We start from the raw sequence: 19,365 nt of genomic DNA, 5'->3' as shown, positions 1-19,365 counted from the left end.
GATTTCTGTTTCACAGTACAGGAAACAGTCATTGCATTGTAACACACTGAAGCAGAATTGCATAAAGAGATGTTACTTGATTTATGAAATCTAAACCAATACAATATTACTAGTAAATGTGTAGACATAAAACCAATTACTGTTGCTGTAGTTCATATATAGAATCACAGATGAAGCAATAGAGTGGAAGTAATTGATTCTCAGAAGTGACCAGTAATGTGTTAGATGAGAGCCTAACTTAAATGATTTTTCTTTGTGATGTGTGATGATAGACTGCTTTGTCTAACCTTAACAGTTGACAAAATCCTGTTCTTTCTCTTTGCCATATTTGAGTCTTTCTATACCACAACTTGAAATAATAGTCTGTTGTTCACTTTTGGGTTTTACCTGCACATTTAAATCTACCAATGGATTTCTACTTCTATCTGCTAAATCATATCTTAAAAGGTTGATTAATTATTGGTTTTCTCATAAGTAACTCAATAACTCCCTTCTGTGCACAAAAGAGTACACGCCATTGTAAGTTGTTGCCACTCTCTTTTGTGCATCTTTGAAAATGATAAAATAATCTGTAGATTTCAAAAGTTCTAGAATGAATCTATATAATTTATGTGTTATTTTCACTGGTAATCATGGAAACACAGTTCCTTAGCTTCTGAATGCATAAAATTTTTAGGAAGTTTTCTGTACTGCATCCTATTTAAAATTTTTTGTTGCTTTATTATTATTTATTTTGAAAAATTATTTGTATTTCATATCCAATATAGTAGGTAAATGTAATGATGCAAAGTATGAGAAATACTGTATTTATGATGTTATATCCCATTTTAAGAGGCTGGGGCTTGGAGGCAAGGGGAATTCATTGATCTTTTTAAGATTTGAGTAGTTTCGGGTCACAGATGTAAAATACACTTCAATTATGTAGAATTTCAGAACTTTTCAGGATTTTATTTTTTTCATTGTAACATGTGTTATTCCAGGATTATATAAAGAAGAAAGGTGGTACTGAAAAATCCATATATATATTAATACATACAGATTGCTTGAGCAGTCTGAGGGAGGTTGGCCCAGTTCACTCACTGTGGTTGCTCCCAACTTAACCAATTCTGGGATTCTGTGACTAATGCTGGAAAAAATGAAGTTCGATTGTCCTGAGTTCTTGAGATGTGACGAAAGGTGTGTTCTTCAGTTGTCACATTTTAATCAGCCTGTGAACATCTTGAACTTTCTTACCCTGAGTAAGATAGAAGGAGTTGACTTTGAGAATGGTGTGTAATTTATTCTACACAAAAGCCCCTCCTAAATACAACATTGTTTTATGAGAACATTTATGCATTTCTCCAATTGCATTCATCTTGGGAAATATAATAAATTATATGTATTACTTAATATATACAGAATAACACGCTTGAGAGATTTTTAGTACAGCATCAAAATATTTGGCTTTTGGATTTTATCTTGCGTTTACTTTAAATGCTCAACCTGCTTGGTATGTGCTTAATGTTTTTGCTTTCTCTTACAGGAGAAAGGTTGAAATCATGCATACTCACAGTCTTTTCACACTTCTTGGAGAAAGGTTGATGCTGCACACAAACACAGTGACAGTTACAACGTATAACACACTTTATGAGGTACGAATTGTTAAACATAAAAATTTCTATTGTAAAAAGTATGATTTAAAAATGTCTGTGCTCTATAATATCCTGATTCTCAAGACATTTGAAAAAAATTTTGGCAATTTTGAGAAATTACTTCTTGATTCAAAATGTATTTTGTTATGTTTTAGATGTTTTTATTAACAAGGTAATAATTTTTACATGGGCTCTATGAAACTTTCCAGTTTTGATGGAGGAGATTCTGCTACTTAAGATGTTCATCACCTTCCACAGAAAAACCCAGAACAGTTACTGCAGACCTCCAATTGCTCATACTTCTCCACTGTTTGGAGAGTTTTTTTTCCATTGAAATGGAAGGTGCTGAAAGCTGATATGACTCTCTCTTTTCTTTTTTCTTTTTCTTTTTCTTTTTCTTTTTCTTTTTCTTTTTCTTTTTCTTTTTCTTTTTCTTTTTCTTTTTCTTTTTCTTTTTCTTTTTCTTTTTCTTTTTCTTTTTCCCTTTCCCTTTCCCTTTCCCTTTCCCTTTCTCTTTCTCTTCTTTTCCTTTTTCTTTTTCTTCCTTTTCCTTTTCCTTTTCCTTTTCCTTTTCCTTTTCCTTTTCCTTTTCCTTTTCCTTTTCCTTTTCCTTTTCCTTTTCCTTTTCCTTTTCCTTTTTTTCTTTTTCTTTTTCTTTTTCTTTTTCTTTTTCTTTTTCTTTTTCTTTTTCTTTTTCTTTTTCTTTTTCTTTTTCTTTTTCGTCATTCATCTCAAGTTCACAACACTTTGAAAAGTGCTGTTTTTTCTTTTTTAGCCATGCCAAATGATAACTAACACAGCCACATTTATGCAGCAGGTACTGCTTGAGGCAGATAAGTACAACCCCAAAGCATTCACCTCTTCTACTAGGTTCTTGTAGAAACTTCAGTTTTGATGATGAGAAACTTTGTAAAAGCAAACCCATGTCTTTGTGCCTGCACATATAAAGTTCATTTCCAATCATCAGTTATTACTAGAATGGTGAATTAGAATAGAATCTCTTGCAATTTCTGAAAATCTTATGCGCTAGAAAGATTTTTAGTATTTTTTTAGTCACTAATAGATTTAATGACTAGATGCTCAGGGTTGGTTCCAGAAAAGAAAAAATATAGTAGAAGAGTGCTTGGTTTTCAGGGTTCTAAGTCTGATTAATGTAGGAATTGATTTTCCTGAGATTGTAAAAACTTAAACATCGTCTCTTTGCCAGTGACTTAGACATCAAGTTCTTTTTTTATTGCACATTACCTTTTATGGTTTGGCCACTTGAATCTCACAATCCAGTTCCTGCATTCAGTGTTCTGAGAGTTTTTCTGATTGGTATTCTCAGAAAATGCTTAACTCATTGACAAAATCAAAGTCCTCATGGAGTTCAGCATCCACAGGCATTTACATTTGAAAAAATAGCCAGAAAAAAGGAGAAAAAAGGGGTTAAGTGCCATTAGTACAGAATATTTTCTAAAGAACTGGTGCTAAAGAACAGATATTTTTCCATATTCTCTCATAAAAAGCAAGAGCAGATTTGCATTCTATTTTAATATGTAAAGACCTATTCTAAAATACTGTGTTCATGACTGACATTAGTTTAATTACTTTTTAATGAGTAAGCAAAAGTTCTGCTTTAAAATAAATATTGCTAGTGAAATTATTTTGAAATGCATTTACATGGTTGTACTTACTGAGAACTCTCTGTTGATGCCATTGAATTTTTAGCTTGTTCTCTAAAAATGAAGTTGCATACACAGATCCAGTGACAGGTATCCCAGTGTGAAAGGTTTGTGGTGTTACCTCAACACAGATTAATTAGGTTGTCAGGTACAATTCATGCAGCAGGAGAATGTTCTGTCTTCCTCATTATGTGAAACCCCAGGATTATTCCTATGGAATGCTGTCTCTGACTCTTTACTAGCTGAAGGAAACCAAACCCAGTTTTAAGTATGATTCAGTTTGGTTATAAATGAAATGTATGAGAATAATTATTGACGTATGTAGCTTGTGAAAGATATTTTGATCTGTGAATGTATAACAATATGAGAAATATGAATGGAATATCTTTAAAATGATGCTATTGTATATTTAGGCAATGAACTCAAAGGTTAGCTAATCAGCCACAGTGCAACTGTGAAAATCTTGATCCTTGCATAGAGTAATTGCTTTATCCCACTGTCATGAGCTAAAATACTTTACCTGATTTTTTTATATGAGGTAGCAGTAGCCATGGTAAATGTTCTTAACAAATTTAAAAATTAACAAAGAAATGAGAGAAGTGCTGTAGTGTTTCATTAAAAATGGTAAAAGGAAGTTAATATTCTGTTTTAGATTTTGACAGAACAAGTATGCACCCAAGTTGTTCATAAGCCACATCCAGAGCCAGATTCAACAGTGAAAATTCAAAATCCAAGTAAGGATAATATATTATGTTTGTTTGGTAAATGTATCACCTAGAGGTTGTGGGGTTTTTTGAAATGATGGTTCAGAAAGTGAGAACAATTCATTCATGTATCTTAGATACATATGGGTTTCAGTTGCCTCTCACATTAGTGGCTGTCAGCAACTATTTCTTTTTTTAAACACTGTTAAAGTGCTTTACATAACTAATTTATTCTTTCAAAGTGATTCTTAAGGTGGTGGCAACGCTGTTAAAAAACTCCACGCCAAGTGCAGAGCTGATGGAAGTTCGACGTTTGTTCTTGTCTGATATGATAAAACTCTTTAGTAATAGCCGTGAAAACAGAAGGTATGTCAGTACAAATAGTATTTTCTCATCTTTGATTTCTGGGTAATAGCAATCTGTTAGTCTCTGTGTAGAGTTTTATACTCTGTAATAAATTAAATATATTTAAAATAAATTTAATAGGTTTGTGGTAACTTTCCTTAACTCAGTAACTAATACCTGATTCTTTTCTTTAGAGTATACTTTATTTTTAATTAATACTGAAGAATTTTTAAGTTTTATTCCTAACATGGGATTGATGTTCAGAGATGATGTTCCTCCCATCTTAATTAGCATAATGTTAAAATAAAGAATCTTTGTTTGGATATATTTTGAACTAATTATTTCACTTTAGATGTTTACTTCAGTGTTCAGTGTGGCAGGACTGGATGTTTTCTCTGGGATACATTAACCCTAAGAACTCTGAGGAGCAGAAGATCACAGAGATGGTTTACAACATTTTCCGTATTCTCTTGTACCATGCAATAAAATATGAATGGGGAGGCTGGAGAGTGTGGGTGGATACTCTTTCTATAGCTCATTCCAAGGTAAGAAAGGGCTCGTAGATTTTTTTTAAATACTGCTAACCCCCAAAGGCAGTAGCGATATAGTAATACAAGCTGTAAAGGGATTTAGTGCCATCTGGTGGCTGTCGCTATTCATGTCAGGGTGGCTTTTTTCCTGTCAAATGCTATGTAAGCTGTATTTAATATATTCTTAAGAATCTTGCTAGTTTTTGCCCAAGTTTATCTAGCATATGTTCATCCACATAATATGTTTTTTTTATTTTTAAGGTCACGTATGAAGCTCACAAGGAATATCTGGCAAAAATGTATGAAGAGTATCAAAGACAAGAGGAAGAAAACATAAAAAAGGGGAAGAAGGGGAATGTGAGCACCATCTCAGGTCTTTCCTCTCAGACAACAGGAGCAAAAGGTGGAATGGAAATTCGAGAGATAGAAGATCTTTCACAAAGTCAAAGTCCAGAAAGTGAAACAGATTACCCTGTCAGTACAGATACGAGGGACTTGCTCATGGCTACTAAGGTGTCAGATGATGTGCTTGGAACTGCTGAGAGACCTGGAGGAGGAGGAGTGCATGTGGAAGTTCATGACCTTTTAGTTGATATAAAAGCTGAAAAAGTAGAAGCTACTGAAGTAAAGCTTGATGATATGGATTTATCACCAGAGACACTGGGAACGGCAGAAAATGGTGCACTGGTAGAAGTGGAATCTCTTCTGGATAATGTATATAGTGCAGCTGTTGAGAAGCTCCAAAACAATGTTCATGGAAGTGTGGGTATTATTAAGAAGAATGAGGAAAAAGATAATGGTCCATTAATAACTCTGGCTGATGAGAAAGATGAACCTTCTACTAACAATACCTCATTTCTCTTTGATAAAATACCTAGTCAGGAGGAGAAACTTCTTCCTGAACTTTCAAGTAATCACATTGCTATTCCTAATGTGCAAGAGACACAGATGCATCTTGGTGTAAATGATGATTTGGGATTGCTTGCACACATGACAGGTAGTGCAGATATAACTTGTGCTTCAAGTATAATAGAGGACAAGGAGTTCAAGATTCACACCACTTCAGATGGAATGAATAGCATTTCTGAGAGGGAGTTGTCTTCATCATCTAAAGGTTTGGAATATGCTGAAATGACTGCCACTACTCTTGAGACAGAGTCTTCTGGCAGCAAAACTGTACCTAATGTTGATGCAGGAAGTATAATATCAGATACAGAAAGATCTGATGATGGTAAGGAAGCAGGAAAGGAGATACGGAAGATCCAGACAACTACCACAACCCAGGTAAATTTCAAGTAGTCATGTATGTGTCTGATGTAATCACTGTTCATTGCTGAGAGATAAACTAATAGTATGAGGTCTGAGAGATATTTGAAGTATATTTCTTTAATTATATGAGAAGTGTGCATCTTCCAGGCCTATTTTCTTTGAAAATGCCATAATATGAAGTCTTTCGTGACTGTACAGAAAGTATATTGCATATACTACTTAAATAACAGTTATTTCCCACTAAAATCAATGATAAACTACAGTTAATTGATTTAAATATGTGGACATCAATCTCTCTTTTAAATAATTTTCTTCAAAAGAATTATCAACTGAGCAACTAGCAGAAATTTATCTTCTAATCTTTTCTTTGGGTACTTCAAAATACCCTATAAACTCTAAGCTCTCCATGGTTAAATATTTTTTTCTTAAAACAAATTTAACTGTATTTTTTTAAAAAAATTAAGCAGGTGTTAAATACAAGCAGTATGGAGAATTATTGTTTTATTAAATAATGAGCATTTTTAATTTGAACATGTATATAGAGGAGCTGGCGGTTGGAGTATTGATTGCTGTAGATGTGGTAACTGCCTCATTAGATCTGATCTCCTTGAGAACACTGAAAACACTGAAAATTACTTAAAGACCAGACACCAAAGTGTAGTTACTTACATGTTTCATGCTTGTTTATGCAGTGGCAATGCCCATCAAAGCCTGTCATTGTAGATACAGTATTATTGGCTAGATTAAAGTTCCTCTGTTTTGGTACAGATATTATACCACTGCTGCTGCTGGCATGACAGTTACCTGCAGTTGTACCTGGAAGAGAATGTCTTTGACTGGAGTTGCTAACCTCAAATTCTCTAAAAAGAGGTCTACAATAATCTCCCTGCCTGATCAGTAACTGTCTTTTATTCAAATGGACTGAAAGAAAGCAAGCAAATTATGCAACAGATGTGGGAACTGTTGCTTAATTCTAAGAGTTAATGCCATTATCAATAATAGATCAAATATTGAAGAATATAAAATGCACTCTTTCCTATGTTTCCAATTAGAAAAAACTGAAAATACAATTGAAAGCACTATGAAGAAGATTTATGTGAAAAATTGAATTATAAGTCTAAGAAAAAAAGAAACTAATAATTTAAAGATAACTCTAAGAAAAACATGAGAAATGCAAGCAACACTGACAATTTTACTCCTGAGAGGTCAAATTGAATAAAGGAAGTCTGCTCTCAAAATACTGGCTACAGGAGAGCAACATCAGACTAAATAGACAAGAAGCTTTTCAGCTCAACTCCAATGCTATGTCCATTTTTACATTACTAACATAATTGTTTTGCAAAGTTCTCTTTTGCTTTTAAATTGGCAAAATGGGATTTGAGAGACTAAATGTAATTCTCTAATGATCCTGCTAAAAAGACCAGATAAATAAATTGGCTTTGAAAAATGAGGAGCTGTGTAAAAATACACTCATTCCCTGAAGCCATCACTGTGTAGTTTGTCCATGTTTTGATTCAAATCTTCAAAGAATATTGTGTTATTAACCCAAAAAGATAATTGTTTCATATAAACAAAGTCTTGTCACTGACCCTGTATGGATTACATTTGGCCTTTACTGTAAGACTTCAAGTGAAGAACCTGAGTGTAAAAGCTTGGTGAGTAGCTGAAAGGGAAGCCAACCACAGCCCCTCATCACTGATTGATTTGACTTGGAGCAGCTCATCTACTGAAGGGTACTGCCTGCCTTGGAACATCAATATCTCCTGTGGTCTGGGGCCACGTTGTTTAATGCTGTCCTTTCTCAGATTCTGTATTGCATTCCAAAACACATTGCATAAAGTTAATGTCATTTTTGAACCTCTTTTTGATGTAGGCAATACAGGGTCGATCTGTCACCCAGCAAGACCGGGATTTACGTGTTGACTTGGGATTTCGAGGAATGCCAATGACGGAAGAGCAGCGGCGACAGTTTAGTCCAGGTCCACGCACAACTATGTTTCGTATTCCAGAGTTCAAGTGGTCTCCCATGCACCAGCGGCTCCTGACAGACTTGCTTTTTGCACTAGAAACAGATGTCCATGTTTGGAGAAGGTGGGTCGTTGTTTCTTCTTTAACTCCTGATTTGTGTGACCATCAACAAGGGACAATTAGGCATCTTGGAGAGGTGATGTTACTGGGATAGTGGGGAGGAAAAGAGTTGGTGTTAACTGAAGTGCCCTTCCATATCTGCTATCTTCTCTTTTTACCCCTCCCTAGCCTGGAACAGCTCTATTTCACAGGTATTTCTGTTTTCTTGAGGGACTGTATAACTCCTCCATACCTAAACAAATGAGCTGCTCTTTCAGCTTATATTTAGTGTTAGAATCTACTGCCTCTGTTCTAGACAGGATGACTTGTGAGTCTGCTAATGGCCATTTTCTTAACTGATCAACTGAAGGACAGCTTCTCTACCTGAAGGTAGCTTCTCTACCTTTTATAGAAGAGATTCTATAAAATCTCTTTCCTATAACATTTTCTAAGGCACTCCTCCTAATTGACAAATTTTCTTTTGCATGCCACCTCCTGGTTGGGGTTAGTCTTGGTGACTATGTAATATTTTATGACAGCAATGTGATTTTCTAGGGTTTTTGTACATTTTGTACATGTTAATAGAAGTACTCTGTACCTATAATACAATAGAGGAAATTTATTCTAATTTGCACCAGACGATAGTTCATTTTCACAAAACTTGAGCATAGTTTTATCAAAGTTTTATCAAATTTATGTTGCATTTTATTTCCAGTTTGGTTAACTGTTCTGTGATACTCACTTGGAAATAGACAGTTTTGATATTTTTCTTTCGGTCAATTATATGGGACAGATTTGTATTTAGATAATACTTGAAGGTTGAAGTTCAGATTGTGTATTTTCAGTTCAGGCCTTTAATTTTTGCTTGCTGGCTGACAATAAATGTTGTTTTGAGCAAAGACCATACTTATAGACAGAGTATCCCTCAATATTTTCACACAGGGGTTTTATAATTTTGGGGAGTGACTGTTTTATTGGACAATATCTCACCAATTAGGAGTTGCAGAGTTTTCGCCTAATCTTACTAGCATCTGTGACTTGCAGAGTTATTATTAATGCTAGATTTATTATCAGTTAATAAAGCTAGTAATAAATCAAGGTATGGCCATGCTATCATGTTTTTCCTTTAAAACAGTATCAGGTGTTACCATTAGGTGTTAGCAAGGATGCTTGATATCAGTTTGTTCTTTAGACTTGTGGGGATCTCATGCCTTTGTTCCCCAGTGCTACACAGACTAGTCTTGTTGATGTTTTTAGACAATTTACCTGCAAAGATTTGTAGACCAGATTTTTCATTTTTGTCAAAGAAACATTCACAGTCTGGTTGCAAAGAATGTATTTATCTAAAATTTATTTTAATTGTTTGTTTTAATCCATCCTTTCTTCTGTTCTTGCAGTCACTCCACAAAGTCTGTGATGGACTTTGTCAATAGCAATGAAAATATTATTTTTGTACACAACACAATACACCTCATTTCCCAGATGGTAGACAATATTATTATTGCTTGTGGAGGAATTTTGCCATTGCTGTCAGCAGCCACATCCCCAACTGTAAGTACAATATTTCCACCTAGTGGACATATTAGAAATTATTGTTAATAATGCAAACTACTTTTTACAGCTGTCTTTTCTTCCTGTCCCCTTTCTGCTAATTCCTTCCAAAAAATTTAAATTTTTAATCAAACTGTTACTCTCTGATATACAGAGTATTAATAACGTTTTGCATTTGAAATGCTAATTTTATCAGAGAAGTACTACTAAGTAAGAGTAATATTTCATAGTTGTTTTATATTTCATTTAAAGCAGTTACCATTAGGATAATGATTCCTGTAACAAAATAGCATGCTTTATGATTTCTACTCATTGATATTCATAAACCTTCTTTTGTGTGGCTACTATTAGTTTGCATACCAAATGATACCAGAAGTCATCATCTCTCTACTCTGTTTGCTTCTTTCTTCAATAGGTCCTTTCCCCCTCTTTTTTTTTTTAAACTTGTATTTAAAATAACTGATATTTTTGTCCACTCAAATATTCTTAGTAAATTTTAAGTGCTTAGCAGATTAAAGATCAGGCATGCAGAGTATCTTCACTAAAAAGGAAGAAATATTTTATAAATATTTCATTATTGACAAGAGTAATTATGTTATTCAGATGTGATGCCTTGTCTGTGCATTTAATATCTGTGACTATTTCTTTAATACTAAATGTTATCTTGAGCATCTTCGAAACATCTGTAGTTAATATTGGTGTTTGAAAGGGAAGACAATGAGACCTAGAAGGGACAAAGAGGCTCCCCTGAAATAATGTGGGCAGTGGGCACTGGAGACTGCAAATGGGGTTTGCAGTAAAAGCTCAAATCTTTGTTCTAGCCATTCAGCAATTCATATTACTTTACTTTTTCTTCAATGTTACTTTTAGTAACAAATTTTTTTTCTTTGCAGATTTTTTTTGAAAGGTATGAAAGTATGGGCTGGCAATTTGCTAAACATTAATATGATTTTCAGACAGGCAATTAATATTAAAATGCTGTCTCCTTACTGTTTTCACTGTGTTAACTGGAAAAATATTTGCTATAAGTGAAAGTGAAAGACTTCAATAATTGTCTGTAGTCACAAGAATAACATTAAGATCCTGATTTTGCAAGTGCTTTATTGTAAATATTGATGAGTGGATACACACCGAGCCATCTTAAAATACAGGCTGTAATATCATTCTTTAGAGTAAAGGACATTGGGGGATTTTTTTTAAAGTGAACATTTTTGGCACCATTTGAAAATGATGGTGTTTTGATACTTTTATATAAAAATATAAAACAAGCACAACATTAATTAGGCTGCAGTTCCACTGGGTGCTTTTTGTGGGTTTTAGCTCTTGTCCTGGCTGATAATAATGCAGAGCTGTTCTATGGAATAGCAATTTTGAGGTTCACCATTTCCCTCTATTTTTCTTGGATGATGTACCTGTGTGTGTGTATGTATAGATAGTGACCTAAAACATCTTTAATAATGACACATCTATTTATTAAAATATTGTGTGTCAATACTGTCTTGCTCAATAGCATTGATTTTCATGCACTGATACAAAAGACTACATTTTCAAATTTGTGTATTATGCACACATTTCTCCACTGTATGGGGACTATGTGCATTACTTGAATGCTTAATTTTACCATCTGTCTAGGACAATAAAATAAAAACAAATTGTGAAATAGAGTAATCCACTAAAAGTTTGGCAGCTGGCTTCAAGCTGAATGAATCCTGCTGTGTGAAATTTAAAAAAAAAATATTCTTCCCACCCATTTCACTCCATTCCTTTTCCTCATTGCCCATCCATAAACATAAAAAAGAAGGTGGATTTATTCATCACTGTGACAGATACGAAGAGCACAGCACACCCTCCCTCCTAAGAGAAGGTTCTCTCCCTCAGTCTTGTTCTGAATCATGGTTTTGAAGGGAGCAGATGCCCTGCTGGGCATCAGACCACTTGTGAATATCCATCATATGATAAATGAAAAGAAGTTTCGTACTGATTCTCAGACTTCTAATGCTTGTGCATCCTTGAACTGCTGTGGAGAAGTGGATGGATTGCTGGTACAGAATATATTTCTTCTTAGTCTTGAAAGGGCAAAGTAGGCCACTGCAAGCAATCAGTTACAAAAGGCTGGCTCACCCTCCTCCTTCCAGAAGCTGCTAATGGGAAGAGAGAAGAGGTTTGAAACAGGAAGATTTATATGACATCTGCACTGCATAAAAACGCTTACAGCAGGTCTGCTACTGGTCGCTTTCTGCCAGAGTAACTCTAAAGAGAGGAAGAGAATCCCTCACGGATTCAAAGACAGAATGGTTGAGGCTGGAAAGGGGATGCAGGAGGTCACCTGGTCTAACACCCATGCTCAGGCAGGCCCAGGACTGTGTTCAGACAGCTTTTGACTATCTCTGAGGATGGAGTCTCCATTACCTCCCTGAGCAACTTGTGCCAGTGCTCAGTCACCCTCACCATGGAAAAGCATTGATTGATTTCCATGTGGAACCTACTGTGTTGTAATTAATTACATTAATGGATGAGTTTTTATCCATAAGGTACAGAATTCAAATTTTGTGTTGCATCTCCTGAATCCCTTCCAACCCCAAACATTCTGTTAGTCTCTGTAGTTCTGTAATTGAAACTGGGCGTGGCATTAGAAGTCCTCTCAAACCTTATTGCACTACTCTTCCAAGAGGAAACTCTTCACAGGCTACGTAAGCTGCCTCTCTGGGTCAGTGTAAGGGCCCAGCTGCTTTAGCATTCTGCCTCCAACAGTGACTGTTTGCAACTTATATCAAAATGCAGAAGTCTGAGCAAGCATATTGATTGCTATAATAGCGCTCTGTTTCAGCATTTAGGATTTTAACAACTAGAGAGGGTGTTTGAGTTGTCATATTTAATAACTGCTGAGGAATTTATCCTTCTAGACTTTATCTAATCTTTTTTGAAGCTACTTACGCTTTTAGCCTCCATAATATCCTATGGCATTGAGCCTGACAAAGCAATTACATAACCTTCGAAGCACTTCTTGTCTTTGTTTTTTTTAAGCCTGCTTAAATGCATAAAGTCACTATGTGCTTTACTGTTTAGGCTATGAAAAGAGTGGTTAATCATGTCTATTCAGCTCCATATCCTTTATGACTTTGTAGGATTGAGTCATATCTCCTGGTGTGCCTGTTTGAATCCATAGCATCTTCATCTTGTTTAGTCTCTGATCCTCTGAATCTCTGTTCTGTGGAGCTTTTCTGGGGTGTCAAAACCCTCACATTTTTTATATCCTCTAGAATACATATACTCAATTTATCAACAGGTATGAGCTCATTTTACTTAATTTCTTCCTTCTTCATGTTCATGAGTGGTGACACTCTCATGAATGGTCCCAAATGAATGGGCTTGAGTGGGGGCTGGGATGTACCACCATACTCTCCAGTATTCCCACTGGAGGTTTTTTTTAAATTTTAAAGTAGTAGTTCTTACTTATTTCCTCTTAGTATATTTCATTTGTGGCATAGGTGACATGTTTACATCTGCTTATAAAAATTAATTTACTTTGGTCTGAAATAATGAAATATGAGAGAAAAAAGACTATAAAACAGAAAGTAAAGGTCATTCCACCATTTAACTTCAGGATGATTGAAACAGGGGTGGAATTCATTAAGAGATTAGGGTAAATCTAAGTATTCACTTGAAGTACTTACATGTGGCCTGGATTTCTATCCAATGGAGATCTACCCAACAGAAGCAAATGATTCAGCTATCTCTGATGTAGACATCTACCAGATCCCTGTAGGGTCCAACTGGAATGATTGTTAACCTGGAGCTCAATCCAATCTCTCTTTATGAGTTAGCCTACTTGTTTTCTAATGGAGAAAGGCAGAAGCACACAGTTCCTTTTTTCAACTGTCTCACACTCCTGCCTGTGCACAATGCCTTGATTTCAGTGTATCAGTCAGAGTTCAAGCAAATCTGAGTTCGTCTTGGGCCATTCAAACAGTCCTAAATTCTGCTGCAAAACTCTCTTCTCAACAATTTGCTATAGAGTTGGTTGTTCTTACATATGTCCCATTGCCTCTTGTTTTCATAAAGCACTTCACCTACTTCTCATTAGTAGAAAAGATTCTGAATGGTAGATGCTTGAATTAATTAAGTCTATTTGTGGAAAAGAGCCAAAGATAAATTTAGCAGAATGACTTTCAGGGCGTTGGAGCAATTGCAGTTTTGGTTTGGATTTTTTTTCTTTTGTGCAACAGATTCTGTTTGCACAGATTTGTGTGCAACATGTATTGTGTTCCCTCCCTTGCTAAAAAAGCAGTACTGTCACAGTTGCCTTAAAAGATGAATGTTTGAAAAACTTCCCATTTCAAAAAGACTTTTTTTCTTTTGCATAGTTCAGATTTGGAGTGAAATGGCAACTCTTTTGGGCTGGGTGGAAGATTACTGCATGGTTCCTTGCCTGCTGTAGAACAGGCAGTCTTAACTATGGGATCCCCTCACTATGGAATTCTTGTAATAGAAATCTGCCTTTTATCTTGTAGAGTTTTTGTTTTGTTTTGTTTTGTTTTTGTCTGGTTTGGGGTTTTTTTCATTTATTTGTTTTGTTTTTATTGTTTTGTTTGGTTTTTTCAAGATTTTTTGTGTAAACAAGCCACTCACAAACCTGTGAGTAACTTGAGAGTGCAGGGAAGGTTATATGTTTGTCTGGCATACAGTGGAAATTTCACTCTAATTCACAATAATCTATTCCCACAATTTTTAATATTTCACTCAATTTCAATTTTATACTACATCTGTCCCAGGGTCTCTACATGGGAGGTTCAAATGCTGTTTTTTTTTTAAAAGTGCTGTCAACTGTACATATGAAACAATTTGAAACTGAAGCAAATATTCACAAAAAATATGAGCCGTTTTGTTGGTTTGCAATATAATCTGGAGTGTATTCCACTTTGGATTCTGATGTCTGGTTTATTAAATTGGGAATGTTAGATAATTCTGCTACAATTATGGAGAGGTCATAAAATACAAAATACTGATTTCCTTTTATTTTCTCCTTTCTGTTGGGGAGGTCTTTGAGGCTTTCTAAAAATAATTACAGCCATAAGGAAGACATTATTAAGATGTTGTGGAAGTGTGAAAAACAGGATCTGTAAGGGTAAAGGGTTTTCAGAAGATGCTTTCTGTTAATAGAAACTGGTTTACAGATAAAACATTTTGTGTACAAGCTAGCAATTGGAAGTAATCACTGCTTGCTACAAGGATAGCAGCTGTGGCAAGGACTTGAGGACATTGAGCAAGGCGAAAGCAGTTTGAGGAGTTTAAATATATGTGACAGTTCAGAACAAATTTTCAGACCCTTTGCAATCAGTTTGTTTTTCCACTTACTCCAAGAAGTCTATAATTCAGCTTGTTACTTGGAGAATTGAAAACATCAGCTCTCAAATTTTAATCTGAGGGCTGCTGGTGTTATATGAATGGTCCATGAAACTCTATCAAATATTTAATGATGGCCTCATTAGGTCTGTGGATTAAAAGCTGAGATGTATGTCCTGTGTCTAGTGTTAGCATTATCATGTTCAGGACTCGTGTGATTCCATGGGTTCTATGTGATCTATAACAATTCTAAGAAGCAAAAGTGGTAAAATTGATATGAAAATTGTCAGTCGGTAATTGAGAGATATTAGCCACAGGTTAAGTCTCGAGGTGCATCCTACTACAAAAAGACAAAGACACATTTAAAAACTGATTGAACATGGTATTTTCTGTCCTGAGAGGAAAGAAAACAGTTCATTTCAGCTTGTTTTTCTTTCTGTTAGATTAGACTTTTCCACTGTTTAAATTATAACGATAACTGACGTACTCTGAAGGTTCTTTCTATTTTTAAAACAGAACCAGTGAAAACTTATGAATTAGTTCCTAGCACACTGTGATAATAGAGAAAGTGCTTCTACCTAAAACTAAACCATAAAAATTCAACACACGTATTTAATTCTGAACACAGAAATTTGAAGGCCAACTCAGTCCAAGGGACTTAGTAAATCTTGATTTTTTTTTCCTGTGGTTTGAAAACATTGTCATACTGGTTTAGGTTGAAGAAATCATACCCAAATGTAATATAGTAATGAACTATCTGGTGGTGCATCCAAGTGAAGAGTATTATGCATGAAGAACCAGGTTGCTTGTTGTAATTTATATTTGTTTTGTCAAAGCATTTTAAACATATTTGCCTCCTCATAAAAGGATTAACTATTTTATTACATTTCACTTGAAGGGCTTGCTCTAAAATGCTCATATCTATATAATCATTTAAAGCATTACTTTGTTTTACATTGCTTCATAAAATTACTCTATGTACCACAAAAAAAGATGTACATTGGTTTGGAAGAATCAGTGTTTACATGAACTCCATAATAATACAGGATTTAAAGTTTTCCTTGTGCATAGCTATCTTTGACAAGCCTTTATTTTCAAATGTTCATTCTGAGCTTAAATGTTTTGCTATTCTAAATATAAATTAAACAAATGTATAATTTCAAGATACTAATTTGTTTCAATTTACCTTGTATTTTTAGTTAACTTAAATAATTTTCTTTTTCTTTTATTGTTGTGATCTGTTGTCTGTTTTGTCTGTTGCATGTCCAGGGTTCTAAGGTTAGTATTGCTGCTGTAAGTTTCAGTTTTTTGCATTTTCCAAAGTACCTTATTTTTGATCATTTAATATTTTGCCTTTTTTTTACTATTATTATTCTTACAATTATTTTCCTATATCATGCAGTAGGATGTGAATAAGAATATATCAGGTGTAATAATTAACTTTTCCTGCCATATTTCCCCTGAGTAACTTAATGCATTGTCAAGTATGGTGCTTGCTCTTAGCTCCTGGACTGAATGTAGTCCAGTCTGTGAGCTAATTTAAGTTATAAATGCAGAAACTCTTTATGTCCTGAGCATGCTCATTGTATGGGAGAGATGCTACTGCTCTTAAATTACACTGAGTAGTCACAGAGTGGTGATCAGCTCACTTTTCAATGAGTTTTTGAGATATCCCTATCTAAAATATTGGTGATACTAGAAGGCAGCTTGATCAATAATGGAACATATTTTAAAAACTATTGCAATGTCAATGTGCTGTATTTAACAGGTAGAAGTGATGGTAAGTTGGGTGTAAAAAAACTCTTGGTCATTTTTTTCCCCTTCATCTAGCAGAATTTTAGGGAGATCTGTGAAAAAAAGAAAGATTCTTTTTAATTCAGAGTTTGCTAACATCTTGCTAGAATGCACTAAAGTGTTATGTTAAGTGAATTTGCTACGTAACTTGCAAAAATAAAATGCAACAGATATTCTGAGAGTTTTAAGACTGTGATTGGCACAGTACAGTTGAGACTTGATAAAAATCAACATCAGGCAATCAATTGGCTGCAAGCAAGCCTGATGTTATTTCAAGCATGAGTTCAAAGTTCAAGTTTCTGTAACCACATATGAGTTTTTCTAGCAGACTGTTATGGCTATAGATTTTTGCAAATAGATTTTATTTGGCTGAGTGCTTTCAAAAAAATCTTTTTCCAGTATGTTATAAAAAAAGTATTTTTCCAAAAAGTGGGAACAAAGTGCATACTAAACAGGGGAGCCCTGGTTAAAGAAGATAGGAGATGATAGGCTGAAAATCTTTTTTCTGAGAGTTGTCATTTTACTATTTTTCTGATATTAGTGGGCAGTTCAGACAGATGACAGCCCTTCCCAAATCACTGATGTAATCGACATGCTACATCCTTAAGAGAAATTAAATGAAGGGCTATCTATCATTATGGTGACACATGCCACTTTGTATCTTTCATCTTTGAAAACAGTTGTTTCCTTAATACTGTTTGGCACAGTTTGCACTTTTATAATTTTGTATGTAAAAACATTCCAAAAAGTAAGCCATGAGTGAGGCTAATAACGTTTTAGGCATATGGAAATAAAGGAATTTTTGGTTTTCTGTATTTTTTATTTCCTTTGGAAGGAAATGGCCTTAAGAGCACAAAATATATATTTTTAAAATACTTCTAAGCAAATTAATAGAAGTAGAAAAGCACAATGAAACTACTTTTCAAAGGGACTAAACTCTGTGCTCAGAAGGCCTTGCAGTTGGAAACCTTGTTGACAATCAATAAAAATTAGCCACCTGTAAACCAATTTTAAAACAGTATTTAGACATATAATTCTGGACACAGACAAGTATCCTACTTTCCTGTTTTCAATTTGCCTAGCTCCAGAGGTAAAAGTCTTTAAACAGATATTTATTTTTTGATTAAGCTGTTTTCTCACTTATCTGCGCTGTTAGATACCTTAAAGCATTTGAAAACATGACTCTGGACATCTAAGTGTCTTCTCAGAAAAAAAAATTGAGCTTTCAGAAATATTGACCTCATCCAGAAATTTTCTCTGGACTCCCACAAAGGAGAGTCCAACACTACATTAGGAAAGAAACAGCTATTCTCTGGGACATGTGAGCTGCACACCATGTCACTTGTCACATTTTTACTTTACCTCTGTTTTTGTTGTGAGGTAGTAAATGTTATTGGAGGATTGGACTCTGTCAGGATTCTATATGCTGTAAACATTCCAGGGAAAATCAATTAATGGAAACAGTGCAAAAACTGTAGGTTTTTCCCCACTTCACTCCTCACATTTAGCTTTTTATCTGAAGGAATATAAAAAACTAAAAGCTATACACTAAGTGATTCCTTTCATCTGTTACCTGTTTGCATAGCCTATGGAAGAATGTAAGAATATGTTGCACCCTTTTACACCATGCATTGTTTTACTATCTGCCCATACTTTGTCTTTATGTAATTGCTAATAACTTTCTCATCTGTACTAGACTTTTTCTCATCTATTACAGCATGTAAATGTAAATAATTTTCTCACTCTTCATGCTGTCTTACTTTGAAATTCACTCACAGCTTATGTTAATGGTGTCAGTAGGAGATTTTTAAATAACTTTTCAATCTATCTGTCATTAAGCATAACAATTTAGATTTCTATGTGTATGTGCTGTCTTTATATTTCAGTTGTGTTCAAACTGTTTAATTCAATTATCTCCTTTTAAAGACTGAATTGGAAAACATTGAAGTGACACAAGGAATGTCAGCAGAGACAGCAGTAACGTTTCTCAGCCGTCTGATGGCAATGGTTGATGTATTAGTATTTGCCAGTTCTCTAAATTTTAGTGAGATTGAAGCTGAGAAAAACATGTCTTCTGGAGGTCTAATGCGACAGTGCCTAAGGCTTGGTAAGTCAGCAGACAGGATGTATTAAATAGTTACTTACAGATCAATGGCTTGCGATGGATCAAAAAGTGACACATGTAGGAAAGGACCTTGTAGGTAGAGTTGGATGTGACAAAATAAAAATCCCATTTATTATTGATTTGATACATTTTTAAGGCCAATTCAATTTAGTCATAAAAAACACATGTCTGCAAATGTTCTTCCTTATGTATTTTCCTTATTATAACTTGTATATATTCGGGGAGAATAAAAATATTAAATTTAAGTCACTAAACATATTATTTTTTTTGTTAAAGTTGCTTTGCTGCTGCTGTGTTGCAGGTTTATTTATTGAAGTCTCCATGGATTTGTAGGACTCTTTA

The 19,365-nt window shown here is 34.6% G+C and overlaps 1 protein-coding gene across 8 annotated transcripts in view; it reads left to right on the top strand.

Moving 5' to 3' along the window:
* NBEA (neurobeachin) overlaps positions 1-19,365 on the top strand; it is a 470,218-nt gene that overhangs the window by 139,975 nt on the left and 310,878 nt on the right. For 6 of the 8 annotated variants that reach the window (XM_085061526.1, XM_085061567.1, XM_085061560.1 and 3 more), the window contains exons 18-26: positions 1,523-1,631; positions 3,948-4,029; positions 4,242-4,365; positions 4,697-4,889; positions 5,136-6,158; positions 8,017-8,234; positions 9,608-9,761; positions 16,374-16,397; positions 18,825-19,005. In XM_085061526.1, the coding sequence (XP_084917652.1) occupies positions 1,523-1,631; positions 3,948-4,029; positions 4,242-4,365; positions 4,697-4,889; positions 5,136-6,158; positions 8,017-8,234; positions 9,608-9,761; positions 16,374-16,397; positions 18,825-19,005 (2,108 nt within the window). The remainder of the gene's footprint in view (positions 1-1,522; positions 1,632-3,947; positions 4,030-4,241; positions 4,366-4,696; positions 4,890-5,135; positions 6,159-8,016; positions 8,235-9,607; positions 9,762-16,373; positions 16,398-18,824; positions 19,006-19,365) is intronic. The other 2 variants (XM_085061583.1, XM_085061573.1) reach the window with 1 other exon arrangement.

Source organism: Lichenostomus cassidix, chromosome 1 (assembly GCF_008360975.1).
Source record: "Lichenostomus cassidix isolate B80296 chromosome 1, HeHo_3.0, whole genome shotgun sequence".
NCBI classification, from domain to species: Eukaryota; Metazoa; Chordata; class Aves; order Passeriformes; family Meliphagidae; genus Lichenostomus; species Lichenostomus cassidix.
Note: the sequence above shows the minus strand (reverse complement) of the source record. Positions and strands in the feature narration are given on the sequence as shown.